The 21,011-nt window shown below is 34.8% G+C and overlaps 1 protein-coding gene and 1 pseudogene across 1 annotated transcript in view; one reads left to right on the forward strand and one right to left on the reverse strand.

Moving 5' to 3' along the window:
• LOC148949201 (serine-arginine protein 55-like) overlaps positions 1 to 21,011 on the forward strand; it is a 58,600-nt gene that overhangs the window by 27,304 nt on the left and 10,285 nt on the right. Inside the window, exons 3-7 of the mRNA XM_089093244.1 lie at positions 4,147 to 4,337; positions 5,666 to 5,735; positions 10,573 to 10,646; positions 17,934 to 18,119; positions 19,797 to 19,889. Of these exons, the coding sequence (XP_088949370.1) occupies positions 4,147 to 4,337; positions 5,666 to 5,735; positions 10,573 to 10,646; positions 17,934 to 18,119; positions 19,797 to 19,889 (614 nt within the window). The remainder of the gene's footprint in view (positions 1 to 4,146; positions 4,338 to 5,665; positions 5,736 to 10,572; positions 10,647 to 17,933; positions 18,120 to 19,796; positions 19,890 to 21,011) is intronic.
• On the reverse strand, positions 679 to 2,489 carry LOC148949202 (uncharacterized; annotated as a pseudogene).

Consider the following 21,011-nt stretch of genomic DNA (forward strand, 5'->3'; position numbering starts at 1 on the left):
TGTTGAACAAAATTGCTCCACCTCTTTATAGATACCGATCCAAGGGCTATGGTCTCTATCTTGGAAACTCGCTCTAACTGCCTTATAAAGTTTAAAATTTCAAATCTGGAACAAATACTTTATGGTAAAACTTCAAATTTCTTAAGATTCTGAAGATTATATATATATATATATATATATATATATATATATATATATATATATATATATATATATATATATATATATATATATATATATATATATATATATATATATATATATATATATATGTAGGGTGGGGATGGTTGGTCAAAGTTTTGTTCTAATAGAAAGTTTAGCCAAAGTATGAAGGCCAGAAGAATGATTTTGACATAGAAAGATGCAGCTTTCTTTGTTCTAGCTTTTTTGATTTTTTTTTAGATTTATGCAACCATTATTTTTTTTTTTTCACCTACATTTTTAACAGGTGAGGTCGAAAGTGACCAATATGCCCCGGGGGTGGGCAGGTTGGTCATGGACATGGGGTAGGTTGGTCACAAAATGGGTTATCTTTGTTTTACTTCCAAGATCTGACACAATTACAATAGTAGTATTTTTTCATTTACAAGGTGTACATTTTGGTTCAAATACAATTTTTTCAACTTCAATTATCAACTGTTCAGCTTCAAGTACAACAAAAACTGAAAAAGATATAACTTATTCAACAGAGTACTCCCCAAGACAAAAAAAGGGTTTCCTACAAAGGAAGGTCACAACATATCCCTTGCTCGTTTCTTCCTTCACTTCACCTGCAAAGTATTTTTTCTTGTTCTTGCCAACAAATGCCACAAGAAAGAAATCACTCACACTGATTTTGTCCTTTTCAGTTGGAATGTCATCCATATCAGCATCAAGATCCAAGTCATCATCCAAGACCATTTCTCTTTCACTATCAGAGCTCGCATCCGCTTTGGCAAAAAGTGCCCTTACTTCTGTAGTCTTTTTGCTCGATTTACTGGTGTTTCTCATCCCACTAAAAACAGGCTTCCCAATTTTTTGTTTCTTCTTGGCTGACAATTCTTTAATCAAGTCATTTTTAACCAGTGTATCTGAGATTTTGAAATTTGCCCCTCTTTTGTTTGATTGCATCAGCTTTTTTTGGTGGAGCTTTTGGATAGGGTCTTACTACTTCTGGACTAGTAGCAGCAGGCACTAATGCCACAGGAGCTGGAGAAGTTGTTGGACACCCTAGTTCTACCTCTGAGGGGCTTGAACTATCTTCTGCATTAAAAGTATCGGACACAGTTCTTCATGAGATATTGGATGGCTGGGGTCCATTGGTAACATCAGCGGCTAGCAATTCCCCATCCCCGAACACATGGCGATCGCACGGTCGAGATTTCAGCAACCCTGAATCCAGAGGTGATATTTGTTGGAGTCAAAGCACGAAGAAAGGCAGTTCTGACTAATTCTGGAACGTCATAAATAGAAATGGATTGTCCTGAATTCTTTCTCATTCATGCATCACTAGCAGAATTGTAGTATGACTTGAACGGGCCATAACAACTTCTGTCTAGTGGCTGCATTTTATGGCTGGTGTGGGGTGGGAAGGTTGATGCGATAATGTGTGACTTTCTCATAAGCTCAAGTGACTCAATGGTAATATGACTGGCGTGATTTTCCATTAGTAGCAGCACTGGTCTGTCAACACTTGGCTTGATATGGTGAATGAAGTGCTCCAATGAAGTTCTCTCCAGTAATCCATCCTGAGGGATGAGAAACACCCACACTCCCTGGTGGAGATCCCTTTATCATATGTGGTAGATACTTTGCCCTTGGGAAAATCATGAATGGTGGGATAACGCTACCTTGAGCTGACACAGCTGTACATATGGTAACTAGTACGCCTCTTTCTCCAGATGTAATCCTGCCAACTTGTTTATTTCCCTTCTCAGCAACTATTTTCTTGAATTCTGAACTGTAGTGGGGCTAGTCTTGTCTGGATCCCAAACATTACAAGCAATAAAAACTATGTTTATGCAACGGTTCCTCATATGTGTAAAAAAAAAAGCATTGACTACAGGTTCGTTAAAAGCAATTGCCCTTGCAATACTTGTTGCTTCTGGAGATGTGAGATAAACCGTTGGGCTATGCTGTAGAAGGCCCAGGGCCAGTCATTACCAGCTGTTCTATCTTTTTTCCCAATGACAAATATCCTTACCGAGTTTCTCTGCAAACTCAAATGCCAAGGTTCTGACTTCTTTTGGTGACAGTCTGTGGTAAAGATGGGATGCTCTGACAAGATATTGCTCAAGACTTTTCTCCTGTTCAGCCGTGAAAACTATGTGTGTTTTATACCGTGTCACAAACTGATCTAGCTTAACATTACTAACATCAGTTGCACTTGTACGACCTTCTTCAGAGAATTTCTGGGCATCGGGTTTTAGAGTCGAATGGGGGATACCTATCTCACGTGCAATAGTGGCAAATTTTCCACCTTCCTGTACTTTTTGCACAGCTTGTCTCATGACTCCTGGGGGAATGGTCCCATTTTGTAATTTTCTATTGTAAGTCCGCATGTCTGTTGGATCTCACCTAGAAAGATGACATAATGATAACCACAAATAATGATAAAGATCTGTACTTATGCAAAAAATGTGAATTTTCTTCTTTTTTTCACCCAGTGGGGCAGGTTGAACTGTGCACCTTCAAAGTGACCAACCTGCCCCACACAGGATGCACGAACAAAAACACGGCTCCATGAAAAACTAATAATGTTGAGAACTTGCTTCCAAGCCTAAAAGGAAACCAATTAATAGGCTGCTCTATCCTGGAATCATTTCTGAGACTGGCCTTCTCATTCTCTCTCAAAACAACATTAAGTCTAGCAATAATTCTGGAAAAAAAACTCACCAAAAAAGAGAAAAGTTTTGTCCAATCTTTTCATATGGAGGCTACTGCTGCCAATTTTTCATGGCATGAATATATATATATATATATATATATATATATATATATATATATATATATATATATATATATATATATATATATATAATTTTAGAGATATAAAATTAAAGTAGTTTTATCTAATTATTACCAGAGTAAAGAAGTTTAAAAGATAGACTACAACATTTTTTACATATTTAATACCATTGTCTTCTGGGCTCAGAGCAAAAGAATAAAACAAATTCAAGCTCTGAAATAATTAGTTTTGGAACCTTGTAATTTACAAGTACAAGAACTTGTCAAAATTGATAATTGGGAAAACTTATCCAGAAGAATGACAACCTCAACCTATAAAATAATCATTTTCTCACAAGAGACCTTATTTTAAAAGGACCGGGTGTAAAGCAGAAATATCTGGCTTAAACTGGAGATGGACTGGAATGCACTCATAAAATCTATTTTCTGTATCAAGTACCAAAAAATGAAGTTGGGTTTAGCTGGTGAAGTGTGAACTTACATATCCATATATATGAACATATATATCCTATCCATATTGAACAAAAATGAAAAAAAATTAGGAGTTCAATGTTTGATGATTTATTTCCTTCATATGCAGGTCTGCAGTTTTTGGTAGTAGCAGGCACTAAATTAAAAAAAGAAACATAGGTGAAAAATAAGCTAATACACATGGCATCAAATAACTCAAGAAGGCCTAGCTTTCATTTGAAGGTGTAGTTGTCTTTGGGAATTAACAGATGGTTAATTTTAGAATTTTTACAGACAACAAATGTCAGATTTCAGTAATTATTTTATATTATTTGTTTTTCTGGTTTAACACGGTATTACTGACGAAAATGCAAAACTCCCCTAAAAACTAAGAAAATCTAAAAGAGCATAGGCTTGTGGCATGAATAGCCTGAAGATGGGTCGGGGGGGGGGGGTGTTATGCAAAAATGTTCATTTTGATGTCCATAGGACTTGTGCTGCATTAAAAACACGGATTGGTAATATTAGTGAGAAAATATGTTGCTATTGGTGATTCTCAATTGCCTCCTTTGTTTTAATTTGAAAGGATATGCTCTTACAGCATCCACCCACCCTACCCCTTCCCTTAAGGTAATTCCTCTTATGTCATTCCAAGGTTGAACCTGAGTGCACATTTCTGCTTTTTTTTTCGTATTTCTCAGTATTTAGCTCTGTATGATACATTTTCATCTGCTTATCTCTATATTTTAGGATTTTGATGATCGTCGGGATGCAGAGGACTCTGTCCATGATTTAAATGGAAGGGAGCTGATGGGTGAAAGGGTTACAGTAGAGCATGCAAGAGGCATCCCAAGGTCAGAGCGCATGAGAAATGAGCGTTATGATCGACGTGATAGAGGAGGAGATCGTGACTACTATGATAAAAGAAGAGCTAGTGGAAGGTGTGTATTTTTTATGTTTCTCTTTGCATTTATTCAAATGCTTGCTATCCTGCTGAGAAACACTAGATTTAGTTAAATCGTTATTATTCTCAGTATGGATGCTCTCATTCCCTCTTACAATTTCTCTCTACTCCTTCAATTTATATCTGTTCTTTTCGCTCTGCTCCCTTTTCTCCCTTTATATCTCTACTCTTTCTCCCCTTGCTTGCTTTTTTCCCCACTCATCTTAAAACGAAGTGCCCAAAGGTTCGGTAGTATTCCTCTAAAACCATCTTGACAGTTACTTTTCTTGCCCTTTGTCTTGGAACAGTGAGCATGAAACTACCCTAAATATTTGTCTCTTTAGTTTTTTTTCAAATGCTTTTTTTGACACAAAAAGATATCATCAGTATATTTCTCCTGAAGGTAGGGCCTGCCAAGGCTTTTTGTTAGGATTATAGGGGATATGTATCAGAAAACAAAAGATATAATTAAGGTCGCAAGTAAGGGTCTGTTGTCGCCGTTTGAAATTAAAAAGGGTGTTAAACAGTGTAGTAGTATTTCAGCACGATTGTTTACACTATGTTAATAATATAGTTGATCATTTTAGAAAAGAATGGGCCCAACAGTTTCACTAGGGAACCTTACTTTATGGCTGTTGCTTTTTGCTAATACAGTGCTCATCAGCAAATCTTCAGCAGAGCTTCAGACTCAGTTGAATATACTAGAAGGATATTTAGCTAAAAAGAAAGCGGTCCTAAATTCTAAAAAAACGGAGATAATGGTTATTAGGACCAATAATATGAATGATGGACAAAAAACTAAATTTTACTACAAAGGTGAAAGTTTGAAAGTGAGATTTGAGTAGTTGGGAATAATTGGAACTATTAAAGGTGGCTGGAAACAGCATGGAAATGACCTAAGGATAGTATGATGTGTTATAGAATAGTGTTGTATGACTTTGTTAGGTTTATAATTAGAAAGAAAGGGAAAAAATAACGAAGAGGGAAACAACAAAAATCAGTAAGATTGTATGTATCTTATTGATGTTGTAAGGAAAGGAAAGTAATTTAAGTTTTTTTTTTTTTTTTTTTATTGTGGGGGGGTAGATTTATGTTACTATATTGTGATTTGAATTATTGAATTCTTTGTTATTTGGACTTTTTCAGCTTATGATAAATATATATATATATATATATATATATATATATATATATATATATATATATATATATATATATATACATATTTAGTTGATTATTTTAGGCAAAAAATTAAAATCATGCAAAAATAGTTTTTTCTTCTGATTATGATATTAAAATTACTAATATCTGTCTTTCCCCAATTAGATATGATCCACCATCAAATACAAAATACCGTCTGGTAATTGAGAACCTGTCAAGTCGTGCTACCTGGAGGGTAAGTTTCATATGTTTCATGCTTACACTTTTGGGTGGTTTAATCATCTTTTTTATTTTCATTATTTTTTTTGTCTAGTTTGGTGCTTTGCTTTAGGTTCATTGAAATGGGTTTTATGTGCTTTTTAACATTGTTAAGCTGTGCCATAATCAGTAGCGTTATGGTTTTGTCTCCCAAGTCGTTTGAAAATTAATGTGAAGAAGACAAAATCGCTTAGGCTGGGAATAAGTGAAGATAAAAGGTGACGTTGGGTAACAAAAAGATTGATCAGGTGGACAGCTTTACTTACCATGGTAGTATTATTAGTAAAGATGGTGGGAGCAGTGAAGATGTTAAAAGTAGAATAGCGAAGGCTCAGGGTGTTTTTTTTTACAGTAGAATTTGTTTTAGAAGAATAGGAAGATATGTCTCCAAACCAAGATTAGAATATTGGAAGCTACAGTGATGACAATGGTCAAATAAGGCTCTGTAGTATGGGCGCTCCGAAAAACGGGTGGAGATTTGCTAGATGTTTTCCAGACAAATTGCTTGTGGATTGTTTTGGGTTCCTGGCTGACTGACCGTATTTCAGACAGTAGGCTGTACGAAAATGTGGTTCAGTCCCACTTTCTAGGGCTATGATGAAGGAGAAGCAGAGATTGCTAGTACGCGTTCTACGGAAGCATAATTACAGATGGCCGAAGATTGTCCTTGTCGGCCAACCGTCTAGGGTTGTAACGTAATAACGGAAAGCAGATCATCCGCGGTAGGGCTGAGAGGCTGTCATAAAGAAAGATTTAAGGGAAATGGGAACTTCTGGGGAGGGTGTAAAGATGGGGGCTTTGAATAGATTGGGATGGAGGAGAAGTGTGCGTAGCTGTGTTGGCCTCAGGTGGTTTGGTGATTCAGTGAGTTGCTAGTAGTAGCAGTTTTATATAACAGCTCGCAGGAACGAACTGCAAGTAAGGACTTCAGAAAAGAATTGTACTTCCTGAATGGCTTGTTTGTCTCACCATTTACTTTATTGTTGATTCTGACCCATACAGATAACGCTGTCTATATTGTTATACCAGGGGATCGAGCTTCGCTCGTTGAGAAGAAAAACAACTTTAATTTTATTTTATTTTAACTTTTATTTTATTTAAAAAGAAGTGAAACTAATAATTAAGGTGTTAAACGTCTGGGAATTTGTGACGTCGTTCATATGAAAAATGTTGGTCTAAAATTAATTAAGACCCTAAATGAATTTTCATTAATTCTTGACCTATCTAGATCGTTTTTTCACCGGAATTATTCTGCCGCTGTGCGGCTGAATAATTGTTTCTTGTAGAAAATGTTTTCCTGTTCTGGGCATATAAGGCACATGATTCGAAGTTATGAACCGTTTTAGGATGAAGGTAATATCAAATATCTAACTGATATCAATGATAATTGGGTTTTGGAACCTCGCTGTATCTTACCGGCATTTTGAGTCTAGTAACATAAGGTCTTTGGATGTGGGAGGATTCAGATTAAGATTTTATTTTCATTACTTGAAAAATTCATCATCAAATGCAACCAGTCAAAGCAATCAAAAGGAAAAAAACGAATATTGATAAGTCTCTAGTTTTGTAGTTCTCTTTTGTTTTCTTTTAACCTCTATGTATTGTCTTGTTGAAATGACTTTGGCTACTTTGTATTTAAAGTTGCAGCTTTGGTTGTTTATTGTTAAGCTTATGTTGCTTTTTCGAAGTTCATTATCAAATATTAAGTGTGATAAAATTGAAAAGGGGAATCAGAATAATTAGAAAACACACACACTATCTGCCATCTATTGTCACACTTCAGTGTTCAGTTGGTATAAGGTATTATAGCGAATGAAGAAATATCACACACACACACACATATATATATATATATATATATATATATATATATATATATATATATATATATATATATATATATATATAGGGCTTGTTAGGTCAGTTTTCAAACTCTGTCTTTGTACTATTCTAATATCAATATAGTTGTGATAAACGAAATATAAATGGTAAAACTGGCTTTGAAAAGCGTCATTGGATTGCCAATAGTGTTTTTTTTTGGAGGGGGGGGGGTTCATGTTTGCAGTAACATATAGGAAGTTGCACATATTAATTCAAACAATCTTTGGTATTCTTTTCTTTTTGTCTTCGAATTATCTTCTTTTTTTCTGTGATTTAATGTTTCTTTGAGTGCTTTAGTTATTTGCCGGGTGTAAAAATAATTAATTCTCAACATTTAGGGAGAAATGCATTGCAGAACCTACGGCTGCCCTCTGCCAAATCTTAGTATCTCCACACAAGTTCAAGTTTGAGCTAAGGATCTACCCCTCCCCGTCCTTAAACTCAACACGGTGGCTCCAATTAAACAGTTGGATTGGTTTATCTGCTATAATATCTTAGACAGGACCTAGTGAATAAAGGGGTGAAATTTAGATCTGACCAGCATCCGCGTTCAGCAAAAAAGTAGGGGCAAAGACAGGAAGAAAATGGGCCTCGTTAAACTTGTTCGCAAAATTCTGTATCTTAATCTACTTCTACTGTTCCAAAAATGTTGTTGGAAACTTGAAAGATGTTGGGTTTTGGCAAAGGACAGCCCGATAGTGCTGGAACTTGTTTTGTAAACTTTCTTTGTGTTTCCGAATCATAAGCGTCCATCTATTGTCCTTAGCGTCTTTGGCATGCAACCATCCTCCTTGCCTTCAGTGCGAATCAGTCGGCTCCGAAATGATAATGATATCTTTATAATCTTTATGATAATTGATATCTTTATAAAATAATGATAATATTTAGAAAAAAGTAGATAATTTGATTCTGATGAATCTCGCAAGAAAAGTGAGACTTTCCCCATACGAGTACTTGCATAATTCTGACGTATTTGCTTAATCGTGAAGCAAGTGGTAAGACTAAATGGAAAAGTAAGGCTATGGTATGTAAAAAAAGAATATTAATTGTAAAAACATAGCTACAAAAATCCAGAAGTGACTAATGCTTCTTTAATCAATTGAAACATGATTGATTATCCATTGACACTGAAAAAAAAGAAAACTTTCACTGTAAAAATTGTTGTATCACCTAATTTCTCTTATTCATATTTGTATTTGGTTCAAATATAATTTTGCGTTCAGTAAAAAAGGCAAAAGTCTTGAATAATGAACTCATGGATTTCATAGATAAGTCTTCGCAAGGGCCTTGTCACGAGGTTTGTTGATCCATTCATAAACATAATAAATTCTTGGTTATTTTGCCAAAAAAAAAGTATATGTATATATATATATGTATATATATATATATATGTATATATATATATATATATATATATATATATATATATATATATATATATATATATATATATATATATATGTATATATATATATAGCATTCACTACGGTTACGGATACATTATTTGTATTCGCCGGTGTAACTTACTCTAAAACTTTAGCTGCTCGGATATGGAATCTTTAATTAAAAAATTGTGTTATTGTAATATTTTGCAACAAATAAATATTAATTATGTTTAATATTTTCAAGTGATTGGCCAAATTGGCTCAAATCCAATTTCCTTCACTGGTTCCCACAAACCTGTTTTTGGTCCAATTTCATTCACTGGTTTGCTCAAACATGTTTTTGGTTTATTGGTTTGACTTTGGCAATCCAGGCAAATTTGGCAATTTGGCTCAAAATGGCAAATTGGCTATTCTAAATTTCTGTTTGGGGCCAGTTGAGAAACAGTCCTAAATAATCTGGGTTATTCTCTTAGGTCTATTGATCCAGGTAAGGTCACCTACCAAATGCTTGGACTGTTTTTAAAGTTATAATTGTTTAATTGAAACGCTTCATTGTCTCGACTTTCGACTATAGGGTTGGCATCTAAGTAAGTGTGAATTTTTGAGACTGCTTAAGTGGGGGGTTTTAGTTTAATAAACGACTGTAATTTTTTTTACAGCGTCTTTATCCATCAAATAAAACGTCAGATTCCGCTGGCGAAAAAAAAGGAAACAGATGCGATTTGATATCTTTTTAGTCATTGAAATCCCTACCATTCAAATACTTCTGCAAAGAGCAAAATAAACGTTAGTCAGATGACGTAAGTATATTTTGGGTATGCTTAAACATCAAAGCCAATCTTAAATGATTTCTGCCTAGTGGCCAAAAAGGTGTACGGCCATCTACTTTCATAGTAGAATTCACTACATTACAGATGCAGCAATTCTGGCCAATTTATCCTTAACCAAATTCTAATTTTTGAGGTCGGATTGGTCTGATTTAACCGAGAAAGTTGGAAATTAGCAGTATAAAACTATACTTATTTTGCAAGCCTTCCCCTCCCCCCTAATCCTGTAGGGCTTGGATCGGTGCGCAACTATGCTTAACTTGCTTGCTTCGTGTTTCTTTTATGCACATTATTTTTCAAGAATTATTTATATCATAACTGGTCCAACTTTCAAAATCAAACGATTTCGGATAATTTGCAAAAAAAAAAGTAGAGCTGTTATGGGATTTTATTCAATAAAATACTCGAAAGTTCAAAAACTAGGTATTAATCAAAACTGCTTGGTATAGCCTTGGTTGGATACTATATTTTTCCACCTATTTTTTTTCTTGTGTAAACACCAAAAAAGGTAAAATATGTGATTGCTTAGTTCCCAACACTATATTTAAAAAAAAAAGAATTTTTTGAGTTCTAAAGTCTTTGTTTCCCTTCTACTACATAAAATTTTTTTTACAAAAGTAAGTTTTTTAGAAACATTAGTTTTATCTTTTCTTTGAATTTTCGAGGGGGTTGGAGGGTGGGATTTGTCATATTCTATTTGTTTTCATGTTTTATCTTTTAGGATGTTAAAGATTATATGCGTAAAGCTGGCGAAGTGACTTTTGCAGATGCTCACCGCAAAAGAAAGAATGAAGGGTAAGTTCGGTTTTGTATATTTCTTTTTCGTTGCAAAATTCATGTGTGCTACTTGTGATGCTACTAACAACTCCCTGCAGCACCAAGTTGCCTTAGGCCACCAGCTGATCATGTTCTCCTTTGCCCCAATCTATACAAACCTTTGGTCTTTATCCCCATTCAATATTGCTTATTAGCTATTAGTCTTTACCCCCATTTAATATTGTTCAAGTTCCCTTAAAATGCCTTCTTATTACCTTTGCCCGCCCCATTCAGTATCGAGCTGCTTGATTTCCGCCGAGTATAATTGAAAAAAAAAATACTACTTGCTAATCCGTTAACCTTCATCTTTAAATTGATATGGTGACAGTAAGCTGTGACAGTAACAATAAGCTGTAACAGTAAATTAAAATATTAAACTAGGTTGTATAGCTGATTCTCCTAGTAACTTAATAAAGGGTGTAACTTAATAGTAACTTAATAGTAACTTAATAAAGGAAACTTGTTATAATATCTTAGAGAATATAGTATAGAAAAATGTACTGTTCAATAAAAGGAGAATTAGAATTGGTAGTCTCAAGCTGTTGTGTATTTTGACAGTTCTAGTCTATAGGCGTTTTTGGAAAGCTATCAATTTTTTTTGCTGGTTCTGTATATGTAAAGCTGATTAACAACAGAGTAACCGATTCGAAATAGCTTGCATTAGAAAATGTCTTTACAGAGAGATTCTTTGCTGTTAATCCAGCTGTTATTTATTTTGATAGTTCTAAGTATATAGGCGTTTTTGGAAAGCTATCACATTTTTTTTTGCTGGTTCTGTATATGTAAAGCTGATTAACTGCAGAGTAACCAATTCGAAGTAGCTTGCATTAGAAAATGTCTTTAAAGAGATTCTTTGCTGTTTATCCATACAGGATGCTAAGCTGTTTTTTCTTTAAGGACAATAAACTGGAATTGTATTTATCAAATTGAATCTTGTGGGCGTCATTTTCTGTCATACTGGTACCAGATGCAAATTTAATTAAATTCTTTATTCTCTTGTTTTCTGTTCCAACACTGGGTTTCAAATACGGAAGTTTAGCATGTATTTTTCTATTTTAGTCCCATTATTTCTTTACTTTTAATGCTATTTGCGCAAAATTAACTAATACTATTTTAGGCTATATTAATGTGCCACTTCTTTGTGGATGACACGACCATATTGCCGAGCTTGCGCTTGTTATATATATATTACTTAGTGTAGAAGTTTCAGTTGTTAGAACTGTCCACGGAAGCAAGATAATATCTTAACCATTTGTATGCCATCTACAAAAAAACGAATCGTCACCTTCTTAACGTAAATTTGTCAACATTTATAATCTCTGTAATTAATACATTTCTAATGAATTAGTGCACTAAAAATTACATTTACAAAAAATTACATACATTTTCTATTTCGAATTATTGTAATTTCTTTGGTATAATCGTAAAAGAATGCATAGACAAGAAAATTGAATGAATTAAATAGGAAAATTCTTTCCCGTAACCTTACTAATAACGATGCTAATATAATGGAATCAGGCAAAACAATTCGAAGTATATCGTCAAGCAATTGTCCACTTGACTACTCATGTAAATAAGTATCAATGTAAGTAAATAATTCGTTGAAATATAGTTAAAAAAAAACAAAGAAACAAATATGTTTTTTTACGCTGAAGACGCCTTGTTTTTTGCTGCTTTTTTTCTCTTCGTTTTCACTTACTGGCCATGGACCCCATTGCCGTCTTTATATTTTATATTTCTATTATTTCTAAATATATTATATATATTTTTATTCTTTTTTTTATATATTTTTCTCTTATATATATTATTTTATTATATATATTCTAAATATTATATTTCTTTATATTTCTATTGTTTTTTGTCATGGTTGGCCAGTTTGGCTTTAGATCTTGTATTTGAAATATAGTTGTTGTTACAAAGAGTTTATTAAGGGATATCAGTAAAACTGTTCTCACTGATAGAAGACAATAAGGCGGAAAAACCGAATCTCTAGAAAGAACGTAAAGTTGCACAAAAAAAGTTTTTTTTCAATATTTTGTTAGTTGGATACAAGAACATGGGGGTATATTTGATGCACATCAGTTAAAACTGTTGAAACGCTTTTGAAATAATTCAGGTTAGGTTCGAATTGTCTCATTATTGCGTTTTGAAACTATTGAAGCTTTATTATGTAGGGGCTTTATTGTCGCTCTTGTGGTACAATCTTTGTTTCTCTCTTTCAACCTAATTTGTTTGATTTCTCTGGCTTGGAATATACTCGCATGATTAGTGATATTCACGACCAGTGGTGTAAATTGAGGGAGAGAGTTTTTGCCCTCATCCTAGGTTTTGAAAAATGCGCTTTTGATATTTTTATTGAATAAAAAGTATACGGTGATTGAGTTTTTGCTCGGTTAAGTGAATTTAGACATAAAAACGGCGTCCAGCATATTCCTCTCTTCAAAATCCCCCCCCCCCTGGAAAGTTTCTCCCAGATATAAAATTGAGCAGCCAAAGGAAAAGTAAGACCATAAAAAGAATGAAGAAAAGAATAAAATCTGGAATGCTGTACCGATATTCCAAAATACAGGTAGAATATATGGTGTAGAATATCCCATGGGGTTTATTTTTGTATTTCTTTTTTTTTATTTCTTCTCTTGGTGTTTTGGGGGTTGGGGCTCAGCTATCCGAACAAGGTTTGATAAAGGTTTAATAAACTAATTTGTTAGATTATTTGAAGTACCAGGAGAACGAGCTTCACTTGGTGAAAAAGGCGATTCTTTGCAAGAACTTGTTTTTTATTTGGTTTGGTAAACCAAAGAAAAGTCTGAGATCAAGAAAAAAAGACTAGAAAATAAAAGTTTTAGTGAATTCGGTGCTTGGTCTATATCCATAGGATGCTTACTTTCAGAAACCGCATACACCAGCTGCATACACATTCGAACCGCATATACGCGCATCGAATGCATTCCAAGACTAACGGGTATTTTGCTAAGCGTGACTAAACTGTCTGGCGCCGTGGCATTACGGGACGTGCGCCAGGTGGTGGAAAGTGGGTGACCCCTTCACCTATTCATGGGGAGAAAGAGTATGGTTTTTCCTTTTCAAAACTAAAATGCATATAAAAGTCTTTTTTTTAGATGAATAATGAGAACATTCTATGCAGTTAACGTAGCTAAATTTACGTTCTCCTAATAAATTGGTTACGCCGAATTGTGGATGTAGATATATACGCTGCTCATACTAAGATCGAGTTCCGTCCGGCTATTAATTCATTTTTTTTGAGTAGTAGTAGCAGTGAAACGAGTAGTTGAAACACTTTTTATTCGGATTCTTGATTTGTACCTTTCTATTTAGCTTCCGCATAGTAACCACGTGTAATAGTGGGGTACTCGCTTTTTGATGTTTTTGTCATAAACTTGGTTTCGTCTTTCTTGGATTAATTAAAAAAGACTTTTTACACAAAATAAGTTTTTCAAAGAAAAGTAAAGAACTCAATTAAACGAAAAAAGAGCAAAAATAAAATCAAATAATCTACCAACCATGAAACTACCACAAATAAGCATCGATAAATAAATGAAACCCAAAACGGACTGAAATTATAATAAATAACCGAGTCAAACCCAAAACGAACAGAAATTACCATAAGTTGGGCGCAAAACCCCTAGGCCTTCCCAAGGCCAGAACATAATTTGCACTTTATGGAAAAGAATATAAATGTTTTTACATTTGTAACTTTAATAAATCAAATAATATTAAGATTTTGATTGCTAAATATCAGTATATGTATATTAAACTGACAATGCACATTCATTTGTATTTTTTTCAGTGAAGTGCAAATTATGTTCTGGCCTTGGGAAGGCATAGGGATTTCGGCATAGGGGCTATATAAGCCTTATATGCCCCCAGGGCATAACTTACAACCCTTGCACTGAAAGCTCTGATGGGGTTATCATCCTAAAAGACCTAATTTCCTGAACTTTCGAATACGTTGAACAAAATTGATATGATATCTCAAAATTTTGATTGGATGTGTTTGGAAAAATGGTGGGCGTGAGAGGGGGGTTAGTTGCCCTCAATCGCTTTCGACTATTAAAAGGGCAATAGCCTTTTCAATTTTTAATTGAATGAGCCCTTTTGGATGTTTTTACAACAACGCTTTCAATACAAACCTTACATGCTCCCAGGGCATAACTTAAAACCCTTGCCCTGAGGGTTGTGGGGGTATGGGTTGTCATCCCTAAAGACCTAATTTCCAAAACTAATTTCTCAAAGGGGGGTTAGTTGCCTTCAAATCACTTTCGACTATTAAAAAGGGCACTAGCCCTTTAAATTTCCAATTAAACCCTTTTTCAAGTTTCTACGGCAAACATTTCAATAAAAAACCTTATATGCCCCCAGGTCATAACTTATAACCCTTGCCCCGAAGACTGTGGGGGGAGTGTCCTGCTCAAAGGTATAATTTCCTGAACTTTAAACTGCGTGGAACAAAATGGCTATCTAAAAATTTTGATTGGATGTGTTTGGAGAAATGGTGGGCGTGGAAGGGGTGTTAGTTGCCTTCTAATCACTTTCGACTATTAAAAAGGGTAGGGAGTTAGTTGCCTTCCAATCTCTTTCGACTATTAAAAAGGGCACTAGCCATTTCAATTTCCAATCGAATGAGCCCTTTTTGAAGTTTCTACAACGCCAGGTTCAGTAAAAACCTTATATGTCCCCAGGGCATAACTTGCAACCCTTGCCCTGAGGGCTGTGGGGGAGTGTCCTCCTCAAAAATATAATTTCTATTTGGAAATCCATAACACTGAACAAAATGGCTATCTAAAAATTTTGATTGGATGTGTTTGAGGAAAAAGTGGGCGAGATAGGGGGGCTAGTTGCTCTCAAATCCCTTTCGACTATTAAACACGGCACTATACCTTTAAATTTCCAATCGAATGAGCCCTTTTTCAAGTTCCTACGACAAAGATTTCAATACAAACTTATATGCCCCCAGGGCATAACTTATAACCCTTGCTCTGAAGACTGTGAGGGGACTATCCTGCTCAAAGATATAATTTCCTGAGCTTTAATTGTGTGGAAAAAATGGCTATTTCAAAATTTTGATTGGATGTGTTTAGGGAAATGGAGGGCGTAGAAGGGGTGTTAGTTGCCTTCCAATTACTTTCGACTATTAAAAAGGGCCCTAGCCATTTCAATTTCCGATCGAATGAGCCCTTTTTGAAGTTTCTACTACAACGCTTTCTATAAAAACCTTTTATACCCCCAGGGCATAACTTATAATCCTTGTCCTGAGGGCTGTGAGGGGGTTGTCATCCTCAAAGACCTAATTTTCAGAACTTTAAACTACGTTGAACAAAATGGCTATCTCAAAATTTTGATTGGATGTGTTTGGGGAAAAGGTGGGCTTGAGAGGGGGGTCAACCACCGTCCAATCACTTTCAACTGTTAAAAAGGGCACTAGCCCTTTGAATTTCCAATTGAATGAGCCTTTTTTGAATTTTCTATGACAACGCCTTCTATAAAAATCTTATATGCCCCCAGGGCATAACTTACAACACTTGCCCCGAGGGTTGTGGGGGAGTGTCCTACTCAAAAATATATTTTTCTATCGGGAAATCAACTACGCTGAACAAAATGGCTATCTCAAAATTTTGATGGAATGTGTTTGGGGGAATTATGGGCGTGGGGGGGGCTAGTTGCCCAAGGGCACTAGCCCTTTGAATTTCCAATCGAATGAGAATTTCTTGAAGTTTCTACGACAACGCCTTTTATAAAAAAAAAACTTGTATACCCCCAGGGCATACCTTAAAACCCTTACCCCGAGGGTTGTAGGGGAGTGTCCTCCTCAAAAAGATATTTTCTATCTGGAAATCAACTACGCAGAACAAAATGGCTATCTCAAAATATTGATTGGATGTGTTTGGAGGAATGATGGGCACGGGGCGGGGCTAGTTGCCCGCCAATCACTTTCGACTAATAAAACAGGCACCAGCCCTTTGAATTTCCAATCGAATGAGCCTTTTTTTGGAGTTTCTAAGACAACGCCTTCTATAAAAGCCTTATATACCCCCAGGGAATACCTTAAAACCCTTTCCCCGAGGGTTGTGGGGGAGTGTCCTCCTCAAAAAGATATTTTCTATCTGGAAATCAACTACGATGAACAAAATGGCTATCTCAAAATTTTGATTGGATGTATTTGGGGGAATGTTGGGTGTGGGGGGGGGCTAGTTGCCCTCCAATCACTGTCGACTATTAGAAAGGGCACTAGCCACTCCAATTTCGAATCGAATGAGCCCTTTTCGAACTTTCTACGACAACTCTTTCGATACTAGGTGCCCGGGTCTGGAGAAAAACAAAAAAAAAACACGTTGTGCCAACATCGTTCTTTACTTGGCAGCGCTAGCGCGCTGCCTATGAAACCATGTGTTAATATATTCTTTTAGCTCGGTATCCCTGTTACAGTGTATGAAGAGCAATCTTTGACCAATAAGTAATCTGAAGAAATTGTTCAGTAACAAAAAATTTTAATTAATGCTTTTTGGAACTTCCAGATTCGACTTGACACTAATTTATTATTAATAATTCTGAAAAACAAATTTTATAATTAATAATTCTGAAAAACTTGCACATGACATCAGATTGAAACAAAAAGTATTTTGATATCGCTGTTGTCGAAAAGGTCTCGACAGGGTATAACTTAGGTGACCCTGTCGTGAGGGACTAATCTAAGGTTTTCGTCCCTCATCTACAAAAGTAAGGAAAGTCGTATTTTTGCTTACTTGGGTTGGACTTTACATTAATTTATGATTAATAATTCTGAAAAACAAATTTTCAAGCATTGAGAAAAAGAGCCTAAACAACTTCAAAATGACATCAGATTGAAATAAAAAGTACTTTGAAATCGCTGTTGTCGAAAAGGTCTCGACAGGGTCTTACTTAGGTGACCCTGTCGTGAGGGACTAATCTAAGGTTTTAGTCCCTCATCTACAAAAGTAGGGAAAGTTGTATTTTTGCTTACTTGGGTTGGACTTGACTTTAATTTATAATTAATAATTCTGAAAATCAAATTTTCAAGCATTGTGAAAAAGAGCCTAAACAACTTTAAATATGACATCAGATTGAAATAAACAGTACTTTGAAATCGCTGTTGTCGAAAAGGTTTCGACAGGGTCTAACTTAGGTTATTCAGCTCTAGATAGTGAGTTAATCTGATTTTTTTGGCTCTCTTAAACAAATTGAACCTTATTTTTAAAACAAAACCCTACAATTCCTTCTTTTTTTTAGAGTTGTTGACTTTGCCACTAGAAGCGATATGAAAAATGCTTTGGATTCTCTTGATGACACTGAACTATTTGGTCGCCGTATTAGACTTGTCGAAGATCGCTCAATCAGAGAGTCTTACTCGCGCAGTCGCTCTCCTCGCTCACGCTCCCGTACCAGAGATCGCAGCAGGACCGCTTCCAAGTCAAGGTAGCCTTATTTTATGTGGCGAATATTTGATCGTCCTTATATTTCTTTCTTTCTTTTTAAGATGGGCTGTCCTCTTCCCCTTTGACGAAACATGTCTATCAAAGTTGTATTTTGAGCTTATTTTTTAGCTTAATTTTCGATAGGAATGAACCAAAGAGAGATAATAAAAAGTATTTAGTGTATGTATTCTTAAGTAACATTTTTTTAAGACGTTGTCCCTGGCACTGAACTTAACACTACTACTAATACTTGATAAGCCCCTAATCATTTACACTTAATCCCTAGGAAATATGTATCTATTCTTCCGAAGGAATGTGATGATTTAGAATATTCCCCCTGATGATATGCTTACAGACAGATATGCAGCCCCCCCCCCCAAAAAAAAAAACAGTTTTGCAAGTAGCCTACTTATTTTTCATGATGGAAGGACCCGATAAATAGCAAAATTAACCTTCGACCGAAAAATATACAAAAACTGCCGCCGCTTAGTTTTAGGCAACTTGGCTTATGCTTATAAATTAAATGCAGATAAATTAAGCGAACGAAGCTGCCTAAAGATGGCTGTTGAGATCTGGCTTAAACGTGTAAACCAATATGACTTCTGTTGATTTGACCTCCTTCGATTTTCGGGCATTCTTTAGCGTATCAAGTTTTTTCTGTCAATTCCGAAAAATATAGGTTCTCAATTACATGTCAAGTACTGTTAATCCCATAGATTGAGAGACACATTTCCAACTGATTCATTCAGACATAATCATAATACTTTAACATCAAACATAAACTATTATTTATTAAGCTTTGATGATTGAACATTAATATATTCTTTTATATGGTCTTTATTTGTTTGTCCATTTTGAGATCTCCTTCTTTGCACTGCTTCCCCAGTATTTCTTTTCTTGTCTGGTCTATCTTTTTCTAATTTTTGTCGTTCTGTCCTTTATTTATTTGTTCTACGTATTTACTTACATTTTATCTGAAAAGTAATTATGTAGTGCTTGTTTTTTATGTAATAATTTTGTTCATTTGTTTTAATTATGTAATAATTTTATTTAAATTTAATTTTTATTTATTTTTACATATTTTATTTATTCATATTTTCGTTGTGTTAACAATTTAATTCTCCTGCTCAACAGAATGAACCGATAAATCATTTTTTTTCTCTCTCTTTTTATATGGTTAAAGAAGACGACTTGAAAGCTGTTTATTCAAAGAATATTAAAAAAAGGTTCAATACAATTAGAAGTCAAGTTATTTTTATCTTGGAGGCACGCCGTCTTTCTCTTTTCAAGGTGTATGAAACACTGAAAAGAGGATAGAATGTAAAATAGTTGGATCTCAATTTGAATCCATTAAAAAAAAAGGTTAATAAAAAGATGCAACCTGTCATATGCTTCAAAAACCTTCCCTTCTCCATAGGGCACATGAATCTATGATACTGTTAAGACAGATAAAGTCGACAAAAAGAGATATCGGGCAACGATGGAAAAAAATCGTAATAGTTTCATTGTTTTGCTCCTGTGAAACTGAAAACAAAATGAGTGAACTCCAAAAAACGACTCTAAAATAGTTTTTTCATAGTATTTCGCTTTCCAAAAATGATCCGAGTTATAGAATGAACAACCTTTAATCTATGAAATCGTCATCAAAATATCTATAATTCTCGATTATTTTATTTAGGAGCAAATCTCGCGAGCGTTCTGCCGAAGTTTCTCGCCGTGAACGAAGTGAAGACAGAAATGGAGCAGAGGAAAAGGCACGCTCCCGTACTAGGTATTTCACTTCTCTATAATTTTTTCCCAAATAGCTTCACTTATTGTAACTGAGCCTAATTTAATCTATCGCTTAATCGTTGGCCCATAATGTCACACATTCAAAATAAGACAGCTTTTACGGAATGTTTAAAACGAAGAGCTTAGTATGCATTCATGCTAGTTCTGAATTTAACGCTTTATTTTGTATATTAGATTTAATTGTTTGCAAAAGCAGCGAAATCTTCTCAGTTTTGCTTGACCCTCCCCCTCTATAGTTCAAAAAATGCCTCTTTTTTGGTATTTTCATTAAAAAGATCGAACAAAAAGAAAAATTGCCCCTCCCAAACTTAAAAAATATATAACAAAATATTTATTATGCATATAAAAAGTGAAGAAAAAACCTTGATTCCTACATTTTTGTGAATTTGCATCCCTACATAGGGAATGAAATACCCCCCCCCCCCACACACACACACACTCACAAAAATTATGCAATAGCTACCTAGAATTTGCTTGTCAGTACTTTTGTTGATTATACACCATTTTATATGAACTACATATATTTTACTTTTTTCTTCTTTTTTTTCCTCGAGTAGATGGGAAAAAATGTCGCTCAGAAAAATACGATCCATTGTTATTTTGGGTATGAAAAATTTTGTTAATGAATATTTGTTAATTGATAAATTAAACAAAAACTTACCAAGTTTGAAGTTTGATTGTAATTCTACTCCAAAGAAGGAGCGCCAGCGTAGCTGAGAGTTCAACTGAGATAGACCTTTGCAATCGCCTCTATTGACCAAAACAAAACCAGTATTTTAAAGTCATTATAATATGCGGTGGTTAAGCTCATGATGAAACGCTGAGAGTTCAACGGGAAGGGAAATTGGGAGGGCAGTTGAACTCTCAGCTACGCTGGCGCTCCTTCTTTGGAGTATAAATAAAATAAAAAATAAAAAATTGTAAGTTTTCTTTTAATTTATCAATTATACTCCAAAAGGAGCGCCATAGCTCCGCCTTCGAGTTCAACTGAGATTTTAAAGTTCAGCATGAGCTAAACCAACACTAATGATCATTAATAGCCCTATTCATTAAAAGAGGCTGTTGTACAAAAATTCGTTTATAGGAAGATATTTCAAATATA

Source organism: Artemia sp. Qi Xiang Cuo, chromosome 8 (assembly GCF_049724085.1).
Source record: "Artemia sp. Qi Xiang Cuo chromosome 8, ASM4972408v1, whole genome shotgun sequence".
In the NCBI taxonomy this organism is placed as follows: Eukaryota; Metazoa; Arthropoda; class Branchiopoda; order Anostraca; family Artemiidae; genus Artemia; species Artemia sp. Qi Xiang Cuo.